This window comes from Paroedura picta, chromosome 9 (assembly GCF_049243985.1).
Source record: "Paroedura picta isolate Pp20150507F chromosome 9, Ppicta_v3.0, whole genome shotgun sequence".
NCBI lineage: Eukaryota > Metazoa > Chordata > Lepidosauria > Squamata > Gekkonidae > Paroedura > Paroedura picta.
The window spans coordinates 66,881,348-66,899,642 of record NC_135377.1 but is presented as its reverse complement, the minus strand read 5'-3'; the positions used below and the strand labels follow the sequence as shown (position 1 = coordinate 66,899,642).

Here is an 18,295-nt window from a genome sequence, read left to right as displayed (position 1 = left end):
TCCCTCCCTCCCTCCCTCCCTCCCTCCCTCCCTCCTTTCTCTGTTGCTTCTTTTAATTCTTTTCCTCCCTCCCTCCTTCCTCTCTTCCTCTTTTGCTTCTTTTTCTCCTTCCCTCCCTCCCTCCTTCTCTCTTTCTCTTTCTTTTCCTCCCTCCCTCCCTCCCTCCCAGTACTAGCGAATCATTCAAACCCTCCTGAGTTTTGAAACCTTCTCCCGAATCCTTCTTTCCTCGGTTCCCTGACTGGACTTCACTGAAGTCTTAACTCGACCATTTCTACGAATTATTTCCCGACCTTAATTTCGCCTATTCTTCTGTTCTTTTACTGGGTGTGTGTGTATGTGGGGGTGGGGGGGAATAGACACTAGGACTAATTTGAACAGGAGGAATGACTGCGGTGTTCAAAAACTATGTGCGGCCAGGGAGATCTTTTCATCCAGGGCACTCTTTCAGACATAGCCCGGTCTGGAGGAATAATCCCTTCAAACTGTTGCATTCAAGAAAAACAAAAATCCCCCAAACTTTCCAAGTCAGGTATTAATGTTGGGGTTTCTTGTGTGAAAGGAAAGAACCTACAGATCCTACAGAAAGTTGCCGGAAGTTCGAGAAGAGCGCTCTCGGCCGCCCTCCAGAGCAGTGTCAGGTCAGCTGAAGAGAGGGACCAGGCGCCTTCTGGGCCTTATTCCCGGCTCGGAGGTTCACGAAGCCAAAGAAAAGGCAAAGCGGCAAAAGTGAATATCACCCCCCCCACACACACTCCCTACGTTCTGCTTCCAGATGTCCCTTCTCTCCTCCCCCCCCCTTCTTTCCCTCTGCTCCTTTGGCCCCGGAGCTCCGGTGTTGGGACAAACCCAGCTTTTCCCCTGGGCGCAAAATTTAACATGCTGCTTCAGACCAACCCAGCTGCGCACCTGAATCTAGCACTTTACCATAACTCCCGGCAACCGGTGCGTAGCTAAGTGGAGCCTCCCCCATCCCGCTCCAGTCGGGTCGGCGGAGAGCCCCCCGAGAGGTGCCGCCTGTAGCGTCTCCAGGACTGCATCCGGTGCCCGGGAGGGTTTTGCAAGGGAACCGATTTCAGCCCCCGGGGACTGGGCCGAGCCGTCCGCTTGGAGCCCAACTGGAATGGACTCGCTCCGCAGGTCGCGGGAGAAAGAAGAGCCCGGCGCTTGGCCGCTGCTAGCTCTGGCGCGCAAGGCCACGGAGGCCAGCGAAAGGGAGAGCCCGGGTGGGGTGGGGGTGCGCGCTAAAAGTCCGGGGAAGGCTGGCCTCGGCCGACTGCAGCGGCGGTCGTGCGCTCCTCCAGCGGCTGGCGCCGAAGCGCACAAGCGCTGCAACAAGCGGCAGTTCGGTGGTGCCAGTCGAGGCAGAAGAGAACTCGGCGCGCCTTTGCTCGCTGCCTTCTTCGGGCCGCGCCATCCGCATGCTCACCCCTCTCCTCGGCGCCCCGGCCGCCCGGATCCGCGTGGCACAGGCGCCTCTCTCGGCCTCCGAAGCCTGAGCGCGTCCCACGGCTCCGGCTCCCGGCCTCTCCTCCGGCTCCTACCGACTCTGCCCAGCCAGACAAAGAAGACGGGGCTGGAAGACGCCGAATGTCCCCGCGGGTTCTTTGACGGACGTCTGGTTGATGCCCCCTTCCCTGGGTCTGTTCCCCCGAGAAGCGGTGGGGAGGAGGCAGGAAAGGCCGCTCCAACGCTGCCGCCTGCCGTAAATCCATCACCCGCGGAGACAGGTTGGGAGCTCCGGAGGGGAGCTGGCCGAACGCATTCCTGCGCCAGTGCGCAGGCGCGGGCAGGTAGCACCCTGCTCTTTATGACCAGGTGAGTGAGTCCTGTGGCAGGTAAAGGGAGGATTGCCTAAAGACATCGCAGGAGAGGCGAGCGGGCGGATCCCTCCTTCCATGACCGGTAGGGCCCTTGTGAGAGGCAGCCCGACGCCAGCATGTCTCTCCTGGCCAAAATGGGGGACTGGCAGGTAAAGCGCGCTCCTTCCCCTTCCCTTCTTTCTTTCTCCCGTTGGTGTGCGGCGCTGGAGGGGAGAAAGGGATCCAGCCCGAGGAGACGAGCCAGCGCCTCGCTTCGACGGTTCTCGAAGAGCCTTGGCGCGGCCCAACGCCCAGGCCCGCCGGGCTGCCGGAACGAGCCGGGAAATAGCGGCGCGCGGCGCTTTGCAAACGCCCAGTCCTTGGGTGACAATTCAACAGGTGGGGCGAGCCAGGAACTTCTCCCTAGGCAGGCCCACTTCAGGAGAGACGGTGCAACCGGCTTAACTAGCCGCTGGCTATTCCAAAAGAAAAGTACCGCTTCCGAGGCGCCTTAAGCCGATCCCCTGATTTAATTTATTATTTTTTTTTACAGAGATGATTTACGGAACTCGGTGGGTGAGATAATTTCCATTCTGTAGAGAGGTGAAGCCGAGGAATGGGAAAGTGGGCTTTTAAAAGGCGGGGCTCATCTGCAGTCTCAGTGCTGTTTGTGTGTGTGTGTTTGTGTGTGTGTGTGTGTGAGAGAGAGAGAGAGCTTTGTAATGCAAAGCCCGGTAGCCATTCTGCTGAGGGCTTTGCGCCCTGTGTGGGATCTAAAGCTTTAGGATCCGCCATCCTATATTCTCTCAATCCTATGTTGACCTTTGTGCGCGGCTAGGCTGTGGTGCGCCGGGTCTGGCCCAAGGGGAATGACGCGCTCGGCTCCAGGGGCTGCCAGATCCCCTCCCCTCCAGCGCTCAAAAGGATCCCACGGCTCCCGAGGAGAAGATTAATCATGTCCTTCAAGTGGCAATCCGAAGCATACCTGCCGGGTGCCTCCCTGGATCTGTGTCTGAATCAGCCTGTTGGGGATATCCGTCCTATCTAAATCCGTGGGATTTAAACAAACAAACACAAAAAATGGCTTAACTGGGACAGGATCGTGCCCACTGGCACTTTGGCCAAAGGCCACTGGAAACTCCCATTGGCTTAACGGGGCCTCGTTTTACTCCTTAGCGACTTGGCCCTAAGCGTGGGCCGGTGGAAGCCCCAGTTTCGGTGAGGTCGAGATCCTTTCCCGCTTAAGCCTGCTAGGACCGCAGCGGAATCAAAGTCGGGCGCTACTTTCTCCTTGGCGAAGGAACCGCCACGCGCTGGGTTTGGCGGATGGATCGGGTTGCAGCTATATGCCTGGCTCTCCCTAAACTTGTAAAGCCCCGTACTCGAGGCCCAAGCGGGTGGTTGGAAGACCCAAGCGTGCCATCTCTCCCCGGTCAGAGTCCTCCCCACTCCCGGCTGTACTTGGAAGTCGTCGCCCCAAGTCCCTCGGAATTGGTGGCCTCAGTAGAGTCCGGGATCGCACTGTCTCTTTGGCCTCAGCTTTAAAGCGGGGGTGGGGGGGGGAGCCACTTTGGTGGTCGCGGGCGGCCCACATAACGCGAGACAGTAAGCTAGAAAACTGGGAGGAGGGGGGGAAGGCACCCTCCTCCGCCCGCGGAACAGTGAAGGCGCTGGCGACCATGTCTTTACCGGATCTTCTCTTTTCTGGAGAGGTGGACGTTCCCTTCCCCGTGCTGGGGGCAATATGCCCCCCCATCGCGCGCGCGCACACACACACTGTCGTGCACACGGCTTTCCGGATTGCAAAATTTATCTCCCTCCCTCCCACCCTCCTTCGCTCCAGGGCCCCGGGCCCTGCTTCCCAGTAGGCCGGTCTAGCTGGTTGGTGGCGGGTAGGCCTCTGCGGAAGGCCTTGGACGAGCCGCCTCCCTTCTTCCCGGCCCCCGGCGCTAGAGAAACAGCAGGGCTAAACCCAGCCCGGGGGTGGGGGTGGGAGATCTCTGGCAGGCCCGTTGGAGCCTGGGGCGCAATGCTGCGCTCGACGCCAGACTGGCGCAGCAACTGACCCGCCACACAATCGGGGCGCAGGGCGTGAGGAGCAACCTGGCGCAGTGGCTCGGAGGGGGGGAGCACCTTTTCCCGAGTGCTCCCTTCCTCTTTCCGGTCTCTTACAGGCCCCTTTTTTCCACGCGGGAAATGGAAGCGAAGGGGTCTTTCCGGGGAACCTGGACAGCCGCAAAGAGACAGAATATTGCCCATGGGGGAGGGCTGGAGGCAAGGAGGCCTCGGCGCGAAGGGGGCTCAATATACCCGCCCTTTCTCGTTCGTCAGAAGGGCGACTCTTGGGCCCTCGACGTTAAGGTCTGATTTAAAATAAACAGATCAGCCGATCCACAAACCACTTGAGCCGGAGCGCAAAGCAGTGGGACACGCCGGTGAGTTTAATCCAGGCCGCGACAGTCTGGTAGCTCAGCTCTCTGGCGCACCAGGCGCCGGCTGAAGGGCTTCCCAAGTGGTCGCCCGTTTCCCTGGCTGCGGCCGCCTCTGCCTTTTCGGACCTGTAGATCTCGCTGTGGTTCAACAAAAGGCGCTGCGCTCGGCTGCCGGCCGGCCTCCCCTTCCGAGCCGCAGCCCCTCAGCCCGCCGGCTTCCCGGGAGACTCCCCGCCATGTGGCCGCGAGGAGCGACGGAAGGGGCGGACTCGGCCCCTGCCTCCTCGGGGACAGGCGAAGGGCCCCGAGCCTCCCTAGGGATAGGGAAAACGGCTGCCAACAGAGAAGGACAGGGCGAAGGAGGAAAGACAGAGCAAACCAGGGGTTCAAGAACGGAAGCCAGATGAATGGTTTGGGAGAGGGGGCCCTGACTCAGTGGCATTTCCCCTCACATCCAAGGGAGGAGCGGAGTTGTGCGCCCGGCCCCCTGGGGGGAAAGAGGCCCAAGAGGGAGGGTCCCGGCCAGCGGTGTCTTTCAGAGATGCCACCAGATACTTGCTCTCCTTCGAGGGCTCTGGCCCACCCTGGGTGTCCTGAGCTCTTTTCACCTGGTGGGCCCAGTTGCCCAAGAGGGCAACAGGCACTTTGCACCTGCTCAGAGACACTTCTCTCACCATGACTTCAGATCCGGGGCAACTGATCAAAGCCATACCCCCGAGCTGCAGTCCTGGCGCAAAATGGAACTCCAGGAGGAGGTGAATGGGCGGAGGCAGGAACCAAAGGCAGGACCCCCTCCTCCTCCGGAGCGCCCAGCCAATCACCGACGCTGCCTGCGTCCTGTTTCTAGAGCTGACCCTCCCGCTCCCCCCCCACCCTCTCCGGCCAAGCTTGGAAGCCGCTTCGGCAGCCCGGAATGGCACTGGGGACGTGGTGCGTGTGGCCTGCGCAGGATCGCCGCCGCCTCCATCCCCTCCAGCCGAAGCGTTTTGGAGAGACGTTGGAAGCGAATCAATCCCTTCCCTATTTCCCACCAGCGGGTTCCGGTTCTGACCTGCTCGGCTTTCAGCCTCAGAGTTCTGAGCAGATTTCATTTTCTCCTGTTAGCCCCATTCAAGCCCAAGTACCACGAGGGTGATGCTGCTGTTAGTTCAGCAGGCTGCAAATTCCCGGGCTCCACATGAGAGGAGTGGGGGGAAAGGGGGATTGTCCTTCCTGAACAGAACCAGCGGACTAAAACTTGGAACTGGGATATGTTGTCAGGTGGAGAGCAATCTCAGAAAAGAAAACTTCTAACAAGTCCCCAGAGAAATTCGGCCGGGGCATCTCTGGGAGCCGCAGCATCTTGAAGTCGTCCTAGCGGCTGCGATCCCGCCTGAAAAAAAACATTAGGTTTCACTCTTTCACGGCGGGCCAGGGCGCAGAGTACCTCGCCCTGACTCCCGAGTAGACACGCGCAGGCTTGCACGGGAGGGATTCTTTTCCAAGTATAGGTAGGAAAAGGCGAAAAGTCAGAGTGGAGACGATCAAGGGGCACGCTCGTCCCTTTTCTCCCCAAATAGCTGCAGCAGAACTGAAGAGCGACGCGCGCGGATTTTTGTTCCACCTCGAAGAAACGCCAGTCGCGGCGTGTGTGTGTGCGAGCGTGTGCGTGTGTGCAGTGCGCCTAATTCAGAAGATCTGACGAGCGCGGGCTTTTAAAAAACACCCGCGCCTGCAGCAAGAACACCCCCTCCATCCCCGTCCTGCCCACGTCGGGCCAGGAGCTTCCCCACCCCACCCCATTCTATCCGCGGCCGGCCGCAGGCAAGTGCGGGCCGCTCGCCCTGGCGCGGGGGGTGTCCCTTCGCGGGCAGGTAGTTGCGCTGCTGGCCAACTGGCTATTGTTGCTATGCTAATGAGCCGCCGAAGCGGCGGCGGGCAACGAAGACTCGCTTGCGAGAGGAGGAAGTTGTGGCCATTAGAGGGAGATCTCCGAGCGGGCACGGGAGCTCTCCCCCTCCTCCTCCTCCTCTTCTTCCTCTCTCCCCCCCCCCCGCCCCCGCCTCCTCCTGCTCCTGCACTCCGGCAGTAGGCGCGCTGTGCATGCCAGAGGAGAGCGCAAGGCAGGCGGGCGGGCGGGCAGGGCGATCCCTCCTCTCCTCGGTCTCTCCTTGCGCTCTCTCGCCGCGCCAATCCATGAAAATGCTCTGGAAACTGACGGATAATATCAAATATGAGGAATGCGAGGTAAGCGCTTTCCCCGCGACTGGGGCGCACGCGAGGGAGTCTCCCCCCCCCCTGCCGCCGCCGCCGCCGCTCCCCCCCCCGCCCCCGCCTCGCCACAAAGTCCCGTGGCCGTTGGGAAGCATCCGGAAGACCCAGCCACTCCGATCTGGCCTAGGTTTCCATCGAGAGCGGAGGGCGTGGAGGATCGTCAGGGGGCCAGGAGTGGGCGACACGTTTTTTTTTGGGGGGGACGGAGGGGTTCCTTGCCAAAATGACCACCTTATATCATGCGCCAGAGAGGGAGAAATAAAACCCGCACGGACCTTTCTGCACAAACATTTGCGCCTAAACCGCAGCAGGGGATGGAAATTCTGAATGGGCTGAGCGAGCGGAAAGGAGGAAGGAAGGCATGCCCGTGCGCGGAGCAGAAAAGGCAGCCAGACAAAGCCGAGAGGAGGCTGAGCCACACGAGCAGCCGCCAGATCGCCAAGAGCTCCTCGAGAGTTTGCCTGGGCGCTGCTCGCAGCGAAGCAGCCGCTTCTGAGCCACAGGTCCTCCGCGCCCGAGTGAGGAGGACTGGGACTGTGGTCACGGCGGCGTCAAAGCGCCGTTCACCTGGCGCTTCCGCACAGCCTCTCGACGAGGGTTGGACGAGAGCGCGGCTGAGCACGCCTTTCACCCCGGCCGGCCTCCTCCGAGGCTCGGCGATTGGGAAACGCTCGGGGTGGGCGGCCGGGCGGAAGAGAGCCAGCCAGAGAGCGGCGGCGGCGTTTTCAAGGAGTCGGCGCTGCCAGCCCAGCCGCTTCACCTGGCATGCAGGGCGGGTCGCTCAGTGCTGCATCCGTCCCGCGAATAGTTTCACAGCGCTGTAAGAACTCGGCGGACAGCCAAGCGCTTCAGACTAGGTCTCCAAAGGGAAGGCTAGGCAAGGGGAGAAGCAGAGGCCGAAACGGGGTTTCGTGGTGGGATGGAGGAATCAAGGGGGGGGGGGGCGCTCGGGCGAAAGCGTCTTAAATAAACTCATGGCCAGGTTGTTTTCCGCGAGCAAAGGCGGTCACAGTCAAGGGTCTCTGGCGGTTTCTAGCCCGCGATTCTTTTATCTTGCTCTTGTTCCTCTGCCTGGTGGATTGCGAGAACCGTGTGGACTGACATGCGAGCTGGGGGAGGAGGGGGGGGGAGTCAATCTTCTTGTGCAGCGGTGGCCTTTCTCCCCATCCCCGCCGAATGACTGGGGCAGGCGCGCGGTGCAGCTTCCACGCCCTCCCCACGTGCCCCACACTTCCTCCCTGGATGCTGATATTGAAACAGGGCAGCATCCGGCAAACGCCGGTCTGGGAGATGCATTAAGAGAGCCTTCGTGTACTTTTGTGTCGGGATTTATGGCTCCGTGGCGAGTCCCTTTTCACAAACGTCAGGGGGAGAGAGGAGGAGACCCGCGGGCCTTCGCTGGCCTTGTCGCTTTCGGGACCGCGGAAGTTGCATCGTTTTGTTGTATCTCCTCCCAAGCCCTTCCACACTCCCCGAGATAGTCGTTGAGGGTGGGAAGTACCTTCCTTAATTTTCGTGTGTGCCTTTCTTGGCAGAGGTCTTTCTGTGTCTCTCGAGCTCTGGCGACCTCCCGCCGAGGTGCCAAGCAAATCGACTGCGTCGAAGCTTCCAAATGTGTGTGAGTGTGTGTTTGTGTAGGGGGGTGGTTGGGGGGGGGGGACTTGGAGAAGGTGGCAGGAATGCCTGAAACTGACCAGGGTATCTTGAAACTGACCAGGGAGCCTGGAAACCGACCAGGGCTGCCAATCGGAGCGCTCGCCCTTAACGAGATGTGTCTCCCCATACACGTGGGTAGGGTGTCAGCGCTCAAAAAGCTTGCCCTTAAAGAAAACTTTGGTCGCTGCTGTTGGTGCGTTAAATCTTGCTCATGGGATGGCGACTGAGACTCGGGAGCTAATCCGGCTCGGCCTCAGTAGCCTCCCTCGGTTTGACATTGAAACCGGCTTCGAGCTCAAGGGCGGGGTCGAAGCTTCAGATTCCCCCATCTCGGGTTTTAGGAGACACCCGAGAGAAGTTTTCTTTCTTTCTTTCTTTCTTTCTTTCTTTCTTTCTTTCTTTCTTTCTTTCTTTCTTTCTTTCTTTCTTTCTTTCTTTCTTTCTTTCTGTCTGTCTGTCTGTCTGTCTGTCTGTCTGTCTGTCTGTCTGTCTGTCTGTCGGGCGAGGTGTGCTCTGGGAGGTTTGCAGGGACTTGCTCGCGCGGCGGCGGCAGAGCGCCTGTTGTGATGATAAGCCGGCAGGAAAAGTGGAGCATGGTTGCCTGTCAGCTCACGGGATTTGCTGCCTGCGAGTTGCTCAGCCAGTTGGACGGGTTGGGCCTAGGCTGGGAGTCCCGGCTTGTCGGGGCCGAGCAACGCTCCAGTCGCCTCCCTTCCCTTCCCTTCCTCCCTCGCGCCCGCCCTCCCCCCCTTCTCCGCCACCCCATTCCCGGAGCCTCAGCCCCGAAGGCTCCGCGGGGCTCCCAGGACGCCGACTGCAGCTCCGCCGACCCCCCCAACCCCGCCCTGATCCCATTCCCCCGCCCCGGGGACTGAGCGCCGAGGGAAAACGGGGATCCCACGCGTCGAGCAGAGGAGGGCGATCCCCTCCAGGCCGGGGCGCCGACGAGGCCCTGCAGCTGCAACCGCCGCCGGGCCCGTCGAGACATGGACGTGACGCAGCACGACGCTGCCGGAGCAGATCAACCGGGCCCAGTCGACCACGGGCCTCAGAATGGCGGAGGCACCGAGCCGGGGTCGGAGAGCCGCTCCCCCAGGGACAAGAGGGGAGGCGGAACCCCGCAGCTACTCGCCTTGTCCTTCGAGGCGCCCGGATTCGCCCCCCAGCAGCCGCCGGCGGAGCAGCCCGAGGTGCGCCTGCCGCTTCGCTTGCCTTAACCCACCCCCACCCCCCGGCCAGAGCCTCTTCCGCCGGCTCCTCTGCCTCTCTCTCCTTGCTGCCGCCCCCCCCCCCCCCCCCCGACGCTGCAGCCTCCCCTGTCTCTTCCCTTCCCGCGATCTCCCTTCCGCAACTCCCTTCACCCCCTTTGGAAAACATCTCCCCGCACAACCACCCCCACATTTTCTCCCTTCCTTTCCCGGCCACCTTGGCTCGGCCACCCCTCCCCTCCTCTAGGCACCCCCCTCTCCCCTCCCCCCCCCTTCCCTGCCTCTCTCCCACCCTCTCTCTCTCTCTCTCTCTCTCTGTCTCTGGCTTCTCTTTCTCTTTCACTTCACAGATGCCCTGCAACCTTTTAAAATGTTGCCCCTTCCCTGTGATTCGTCAGACGCAGCGCCGCGGCTCTCTCTCTCGCTCTCCCCCCCCTCTCCTTTTTTGTCTCTCCCTCCCTTCCTCCCCCCTCGCTCCCTCCCTCCCTCGCTCCCTCCCTCCTTCCCCCCCACCTCTGATTAGATACACTGATTCTTCATTCAATGGACGTCATTTAGAACAGGCTCTGCCTTGAGTTGCTTCCTCGCTTCACGCTCGATTTCCAGCCATTCTTCCCTTATTAAGTATTCGTGTAATATTAATAGTCATGAATATCTGCTATTAGGGGACTCTCAAGGAAAGCGAGTGGGCGGATCTCTCTCTCTCTCTCTTTCTCTCTCTCTCTCTGTCTGTCTCAGGAGCTCCCGGGGAAGCAGGCGAAGAGAGCGAGCGAGGAAGGTGGGGGCAAAACAAGGAATTAAGGAACACACGCGCACACCACACACACGCACAAACGCCCGCGAGCGCGCACCCCACCCACCCCCGCGCGCGCAGAGCCAACTTTGCATCGTGCGATCGCGACAGGATCCGGCTGGCTCCGTCTCTCTCTCGCTGGCTGGCTGGCTCGCTCGCTCGCTCGGCGGCTGCAGGAGGCCGGTCAAGTTTCTGATGGATTCTCGGCGCGCCTGCCCACAGCTCGCCGACCAGCCCGGGCGCGGGGGACGCGGCGGAGGCACGCTCTAGAGCCCCCCGGGCTGCTGCCGCTCCCATTGTGTGTGCGGGGCGGGCGGGCGGGCGGGCCGGCCGGCGGGCGGGCGGGCCAGAGGGCGGCTGCGGGTGCCCAGCTCCAGACCGCCAGCCTGAGAACCCCCGAGCCGGCAGGCGCCGGGTCTTTCCGCCCCCGCTTTCGGCTGCCCACCACCCGCGCAGATGTTAGTGCACAGCTTCTCGGCGATGGTGAGTGGGGCTTCTCGGAGGGGCTGCGGGGGGGGGGGGCGGCGGTGCGCCTCGCGTCTCCCCAGCTCGGGCTCGGGGTGTCCCTGGCTGCTGCTGCTGCTGCTTTTTCTGAGTTTTCCCCATCATAACTTTTATTGTTGCTTCCAGGCGGCTTCCGGCGGCGTCTCAACCCCCCCCCTCCCCCCTCCCAATAATTTCATTCGCATCTCCCTTCTCGGTTTTCCCCTCTCGGTTCTTGCCCGGGGTAAGAAGGCCGGCATGAGGATGGAAAGTGGGAGGCTTTTCACGAGAGCTTTGTTATAATTCCCAGCCTCCCGCACCCCACCTTCCCTTATTGTGCCTCTTCATTTCCTTGAGACGTACCTGTGGGCTACGCTTTCCTCGCCTCCCAAATCCCAATTGTTCCGAGGGTGGGGGGTGGGGGGGGAATTCACATTTTCCATTTCCATTCCTTTCCGTCTTAAAACTTTGCTTTCTGTTTTCTGGTTAGGCACCAAGTTTTGTTTTGTTTCTCTTTAAACATCATTATGTATGTCGGATATTTTCTTCCTTTCTTTCCTATGTATGCCTGTGCTCTTGCTGAGAGCTAAGCAATGTCCTTATTCGTGGGCTGGTTTGAATGGCACGTCTTTCCCAGATGTTCGTATTTTCCTTAGCAAACTTCAAAAGCTAACGTTGATGGGGCGGTGCTATTTTTAAAAAAAGGGCAATTCTATTTTTTTAAATTATTATTAATTTTTGCGATGTTTTCCTTCGAAAACCCAACCGACACACAACAAAGATCTCTTTGCAGTGGGTCGTTTGGTGTCAGATCGTGTCGCCTAGAAAGGCAAACGGAGCTTGGTTTTATTCTGCACAGAATCCGAATTGTCTTTTGCTATCAAACCGAGAGGCTAAATTCAGTTTTGTGAGGGGGGGGGGGGAGAACCAAAATCGCCGGAGCGTTTTACACGGAGGACTGCTTTGTGTGTCCTCCGTTCGATCTGGAGGATTGGGGTCGCCCCTGAAAAAAGAAAAAGAAGGAAAAGCAAGCCCTCCATGTTGGGTTTCCGCGGAAAGTGCCGGCGTTCCCCAACAGGGCGCTCTCCGGAGGGCTCCCCGCCCCCCTCTGCTTCAGTTTTGAGCTGACTGAATTGCAAATTGGGGAGGTGGTGGTGGTGGTGGTGGGGGGGTTCCCAGGGCATTTGGCCCGCTATCAAGCGCTTGACGGTGACCTTCTTTCTCCCCCACCCCTTTGTCTTCTTCCTCAGGATCGCCACGATGGCACCAGCAACGGAACCGCCCGATTGCCCCAGCTGGGGACTGTGGGCCAGTCGCCCTACACCAGCGCCCCGCCGCTCTCCCACACCCCCAACGCTGACTTCCAGCCCCCCTACTTCCCGCCCCCCTACCAGCCCATCTACCCGCAGTCCCAAGACCCCTATTCCCACGTGAACGACCCCTATAGCTTGAACCCGCTGCACGCCCAGCCGCAGCCGCAGCACCCGGGCTGGCCGGGACAGCGCCAGAGCCAGGAGACGGGCCTTTTGCATACCCACCGTGGCCTTCCCCACCAGCTCTCCGGCTTGGACCCTCGCAGGGATTACCGGCGGCACGAAGACCTTTTGCACGGGCCTCACGGCCTGAGCTCAGGACTAGGCGACATCGCCATCCACTCGATACCTCACGCCATTGACGACGTCCCGGTAAGGAAGACCCGCCGCGCATCCCGCCGACCCTTCCCGAGTGGCTGCCGCGCTTGGGGAGGGGGATTGCGCTGGGATGGGGGTCAGGATTGCAGACTGACTTCCAACGAGGCAGGGGTCTCGATCCGTTGAAACCTACCCGGCATCTCTTCACCAGTGGGAGGGCGGCCCTTGTTAACAATGCCTTTCTCACGGCCGGCGACCAGGAGCGGTCAGCTTGGGGAAGGCTTTCTGGCCGTCCAGGGACACCGGAGCCGGCGCCTTCCGCCACGCCCGGGGCCCAAGAGCTGTGGGGAGGGGAGCCAGCCCCGTGCATTGCAAATCAACGCGCAAATCCCAGAACAAAAACAAAACCCGAAAAAAGCTGAAACAAAAACAGTGTCCCTCGGGTGGGGGTGGGGGTGGGGGTGGGGGTGGGGAGGGAAGGCGGTCCGAAGGTGATTAAAAAAAAAAAAAATTCCGCCGGAGGCTCCCTATTTCAAATCACAGCAGCAGTGTGTAAAAGGGAAACGAGCAGCCAACCATAAAAGGGAATTTTAAAAAATCGTGCGGTGGTAAAAATTCCCCCAATCATTGGGGAGGCCCCGAGATCACCTAAAAGGGCCGACTGCCTGTGGTGGGATCCCCTCTCGGACCCCCCAAACCCAGGCTCATCCTTGCTAAGAGAGAGAGAGAGAGAGAGAGAGCTGTTCTCCAGACGAAAAGCATCTCGTGGGCTTGAATTGGGAGAATTCCTCCTCAAAGGAATGTCTCTTGCTGGCTTTTGCAGGGGGGGGGGAGAGAGAAATACATATAGAGATATATAATTCGAGCAGGCAACTAATTTTTGGGCTGGTTTTGTCATCCAGAAAGGACGGGGAGGTGAAGGAAAGGTGGGCTGTGGTATCTGGATGTGATTTGTGTGTGTGTGTGTGTCTGTGTGTGTGTGTGCTAAAACGCCACCCCAAATTACAGGATCAAATATTACCACGAGATATCCGTTGACAGTTTAATACTTTACCGTTTCATCTTCCCGGGAGCTCCTTGGGCCGGGCCGGGCTTTTGGGGGGTCATTTGGAAACCTTTTCTTTCCCCTCCCTCCCCTTCAAACAAATCAGATTTCGAATGGGAGGGGAAAGATAGGAAATTTATAATAGCTCTGTTTGGCAGAGCCCGCCTCAGCCACGGATTTTTTTTTCTTACAATAAAAAAGATGCCTCGCTTGGAGTGGGGGGGGGGGCGGGGAAGAATTTAGGCAGTCATTTGCAAGGTCCTGAAATAATTTTAACCCCCTCCCCACATTTTTTTTTAAAAGAAAAACCCACCCCGTGCAGATAACGTTCAGAATGGGCTCTCTCGTTTAAACGCCGTGCCCGGGAGAGTCGGGTCGGCGGAGCGCAGCCGAGGCGGTCCTGGGGCAGCCGACGGGCCTCTCGGCCGCATGTCTGCGGAGCGGGATGTAAACTAATTGGAGGCCGGCGTGGGTTTCGGTTACTGTGAGAAACCCGATCTAGAATCGGCTCCTTTCCCTGCAATTCCGTTTCCGCCGAGGGCTTTGGAAAGAGCAAATTTGCACTGATTCCCTCGCCCCCCTCCGCCCGCCCCCCAACCCTGGGTCCCTCCGTTGCCTTCTCAGACAGCCACGTCTGCTCCGGGGGCGTATTTGCGCGGGGGAGGGGGGAATAAAAACAGCTGCCGTCTGGTTGAAGTCCTGAAGGCGACCCAGACGTCCTCCCAATCCTTCCTCAGGCGGAGGCGGCCCGATCCCCAGCCCAGTTAAGCGTCGTTCTTGGTGCTTGCCGTGGAGCCGTGTGGCGGGGAAGCGCAGGGCTTGGGCGGGCTGTGCACCGGTGCATGGGGAGCGCCTTTCTGCCCGACCCGGGGGGGGGGGGAGGGTTGTCTTCCTGGGGGGCGAGCCGCGCAGGCCTTTGCAAGGAATGTGGGTCACGCGTTTCTCTCCGCGGTCGGCGGGGCTCATTTGCCCTAGCAGCCGCCCCGAAGACCTGCTAAGTCGAGGGCCTGGCCTGGCTTGAGCCTCAGTATCTCGGCGGGATTTTAAAACCGAACCGTCCCTGGTTTGTGCCGGCTCGAGATAGGCTGCGGGAATCAGACCTCCCCCACCCCGTTCCTCCCCCCCCCCCAAAAAAATTGTTCCGCCTCACAACATTTACTTTATGGGTTTAAGGCCGCCTGCTCGGAGGGATCATATTTCCCCATATAGTTAAAAAAAAATCCCAAGGAAACTGCCGCGGCCGCCGTCTCTGAACATTCCTCAATTTAATTATGCTCAAATCCAGAAGCACTTTAGGCAAGTTACAAATGAGAGCGTGGAGTACAATAAAACCTGTAATAAAGCAACTTCGTCCCATCCACCCGGAATCATTGAGATCAGGCACAATTAACAGGAGCATAAATCCCGGGCAGAACGGGAGGGGGGAGGAAAATATGCTCGGAGAATCGCTCGTTATTGTTGGACGGAGATGACTGGAAGGAAGGAAGGAGGAAGGAAGGAAGGAAGGAAGGAAGGAAGGAGGGAGGGAGGGGGGAGGGAGGGAGGAAGGAAGGAAGGAAGGAAGGAAGGAAGGAAAGAAAGAACGGAGGGAGGGAGGGAGGGAGGGGGCGGCAGCGCCTGCCCTTTGGAAAGGGGTGGCAAGCGTCTCTCTCTCTCTTCCCCCCCCCCCCTTGCAGCGTTGGTGCTAATTTGTAAACACAGACATTCACATTAGAGTGACTGTCAGGTAGGGAATTAGAAAACACGTCTCTCTCTCTCTCTCCTTCTCTCCCCAATTCTTTTTTTTTTTTTAACTTTCTAAGCACGTTTTCGGACTCCAGCGCATAGGTCGGGCGCGCACCCTCCCTCCCCAAGTGCATGATGCTCATTGCACACACGCCACCCCAGCTCAACGCCCCTGCTCGCGCAGAAAGGTACAGGACGAGATCCCTGGCCCGTGGGCGGCGGAGAAGGCCGTGGGGACTGCTGGAGGCTCTCTGGGACTCGTGGCAGGGAGGCTCCCCCACCCCACCCCACCCCTCGGAAATGCCTGCCTCCTGCCCCGCCGGGGCGGCCTTCTTCCGCGCCTATTGTGCAGGCCTGTGCCCAGAGGCGGCCCTTCGCAGCCTGCAGTCTGGCGATTATTTTAATAATGGCCCATTTGGGGGAGAGAGAGAAAGAAAAGCCTCCCCCCCTCCCCTGCGCCCTCCTTTGACCGAGGGCCGACCAGGAGCCAGGCCGAGGCTGGCTGCCCCCGCGGGCCCCGGGCCGGAGAAGAGACCCCTTGGCGCTCCCCGGGACTCCGCTGGGGGCTCAAGGCCCAGATCCCCTCGCCCGCTTGCTGGGAAACAAGTCGCCTTGAAACCCAACGGGGATTACTTCCGGGTAAACAGAGTTACACGCGGGCTGTTGGAGGCGACGGCTCGGGAGAGTACCGTGGTGTTTATTTACTTTAAAAGAAAGACTCCCTTTAATTCACAAAAAAGATAAAACACTTAAAGTTTAACGCCTCCGAATGAAATATTTCCCTATAAAAATCCCCGTGGGAGGGAAGAGGCGCCAATACCGGGTGGGGGTTGTGTTTGTGTGTGTGTGTGTGTGTGTGTGTGTGTGTAGGCGGTGGTTGTGTTTCTCTGGCCCTGCTGCAAAACGTTCACAGGCCGCTGTTTTCTTTTGTTGCAGCACGTAGAAGACCCGGGCCTTAACATCCCAGATCAAACGGTCATTAAGAAAGGTAAGCCGCTTCCTTTCGCATTCCGAGCGTGTCCCCACAAGCTGACTGAGCGCTCTCGCCCGGAGAACGAGCGACAGCTATTGTTTCCGCACACGCCCCCCCCCCCAACCCCAACCCCAAGTCATGTACGACGGCCTTGCAAAGGGAAAACCAAATTGACACCCTCCCCCTTAAAGTCATCCTTTCCGCTGATCCGGTGCGGGCGGAGATGCTTTGCCCCAGCGAAAGGGATCCGGAGCGCGGCAAAGAACGGAGGTCTCATTCCCCCCCCGCCCCGGATTTGCCTGGAATGATGTCTGACGCGTCAAACACACACACAACCTCCGTGCTCTCCCCCCCCCCGCCCCGCCTCTCCGCCTTCAACTCCAGGTCGATATTGTTCTGGGTTGTTTCCACGAGAAACCCTTTGTTGTGTTCTGGCGGCGAAGATGGCCGAGGGGGGGGGGGGCGCTGGGCGGGGGAGGGGGGGCTGCGGCCGGCTGGGTGGGATCTCTGTGGCGAGGCCTTGAGATGGTGTCTGGGAGCCGGCTCGGCGGCCCTGCTTGCCTCTGCCTCGTGATTGGTCGGGAAGGTGCTGGGTTCGAGTTCCCCTCGCTTTTGACCGGTGCTGAGATCGGATGAGGACCGGAAGGCGGATTTGGGTGGCTGTCGTGTGTGGTGGCGAAGCGTTGTGAAAGGTGGTCCTCGACGGTGGTAGAGGAGAAAACCCGTGGGCTCCTCCCCCTCCTTGAGTTCCGCTTGGCGGACTGTTATCTGGTGTGGGGGGAGCGCTCGACGGGCCTTCTCATCCATTTGGGAGGGGGGGTCGTCGAGGCAAGTCGGATGCGCCACGAAGCCACCGCTTCTCGGTTTGGAGACCTCGGTGTGGCCCCGTGAGAGCGAAAGTTCCAGCCCGCTTCTCCCCCCCTTCCCCCCCCCCCCGGCCCGGCCCGATCTGGGCAGCCTTTGTCACGTCAAATTAGATGCGCAAGGAATAAATCTTAAAAGAGATGCTCTTTCCAAGGCGACATGATAATTGGCTCTTTTATTAGTAATCTCAAGAGTTCGTTTAACTCCCATTGTCTCTATTAGCCTCCCCAGAGCTATTAATGTCACAAGTGATCTATCCAAAACCGAGATCTCCCCCCCCCTTCCCCTCCGCTCCCCTCCCCACCCTTTCACATTTGGATGAAGCCCACTTAAGGAAGAAGACGAAAGGGGGTGCGGGTGGGGGTGGTCTGGGGACGAGGAGGAAAGAACCAGATGATAACAATAGAGGAAATATTCCGAGTGTAGTGGGGGGGGGGCGCGGGGGGCGACCCTCGCCCGCAGAGCGCGGCTGTCCCCCACCCAGTCCTTGTGATGCGCGGGTTGGGCGAGCGCGGACCGTCTGGTCCCAGTGCCCCCTCCCCCTCCCGACAAGCGCGGGTTGGGGAAGTGGAAGGGCGAAGGGGGCTCCTTTCGGAGAGGCCCGGCGAGGTCCTTCTGCAGCCGCCCCTGGTTTTTGAACAAAGGGCCGCGCTGGGCTCTCTTCCGCGGCCGGGCTGGGCGCTGCCCTCCTGGGCGCTTGGCTTTCGGGGCTAGAAAGATGGGCCACCGTCGGGGGATCCAGAACAGGCGGGAGGCGTGCGGGGTGCCTGCGTGGGGCTTCTCTGCGCACCGCATACAATGGGTGTCTGTCTGCCCAGGAGTCGTTCCCCACCCCTCCCCCGTTGTCGTCTGCCTAGGATCCGTCCTTATGGCGCAATCCTCAAAGAGCCCTTCCCGGGAATCGAGAGCCCTCGAGAAGGAGTCGCAGCGGAGCCGCTTCGGATGCGCAGCTTTCCGCCCGCCCTGCATTTCTCGGGGGGGGGGGGAGGGTTGCGCCAGATCCTGGCCCCCTCCGCCCGACCCGGGCAGGGCTTCGGAAAGAGACGCGGGGCGAGGTTGTGCGGCGGCGTCGGAATCCCCTCTGGGCCCAGAGCCGAAGCGGGAAGGCAGAAGCCCCCTCCCCCCGGGCTCCCTCCCGGTGCTCGGCGCACTAACGCGGCTCTCCTCCCCTCGCCGCCTCCGCAGGGCCGGTGTCCCTCTCCAAGGCCAGCGCCAACGCCGTCTCCTCCATCCCCATCAACAAGGAGGCGCTCTTCGGCGGCGTGGTGAACCCCAACGAGGTCTTCTGCTCCGTGCCCGGCCGCCTCTCGCTGCTCAGCTCCACCTCCAAGTACAAGGTCACCGTGGCCGAAGTGCAGCGGCGCCTCTCGCCGCCCGAGTGCCTCAACGCCTCGCTGCTGGGCGGGGTCCTGCGGAGGTGAGGGGCGGGG

The 18,295-nt window shown here is 60.2% G+C and overlaps 1 protein-coding gene and 1 long non-coding RNA gene across 7 annotated transcripts in view; both read left to right on the top strand.

Moving 5' to 3' along the window:
* Nucleotides 1-1,832: 1,832 nt before the first annotated feature.
* Nucleotides 1,833-18,295, top strand: part of TFAP2A (transcription factor AP-2 alpha) — a 29,151-nt gene continuing 12,688 nt past the window's right edge. Inside the window, exons 1-5 of one of the 6 annotated variants that reach the window (XM_077353174.1) lie at nucleotides 1,833-1,972; nucleotides 11,878-12,312; nucleotides 15,106-15,216; nucleotides 15,965-16,016; nucleotides 18,051-18,282. In XM_077353174.1, the coding sequence (XP_077209289.1) occupies nucleotides 1,940-1,972; nucleotides 11,878-12,312; nucleotides 15,106-15,216; nucleotides 15,965-16,016; nucleotides 18,051-18,282 (863 nt within the window). In that variant the 5' untranslated portion in view covers nucleotides 1,833-1,939. Of the gene's footprint in view, nucleotides 1,973-6,290; nucleotides 6,461-10,471; nucleotides 10,628-11,877; nucleotides 12,313-15,105; nucleotides 15,217-15,964; nucleotides 16,017-18,050; nucleotides 18,283-18,295 lie in introns of those variants that run through there. The other 5 variants (XM_077353178.1, XM_077353175.1, XM_077353176.1 and 2 more) reach the window with 5 other exon arrangements.
* LOC143845109 (uncharacterized) lies at nucleotides 8,714-10,462 on the top strand. Its single transcript, XR_013234284.1, has 2 exons — nucleotides 8,714-9,333; nucleotides 10,090-10,462. It is a non-coding gene; the product is annotated as an uncharacterized LOC143845109 (long non-coding RNA).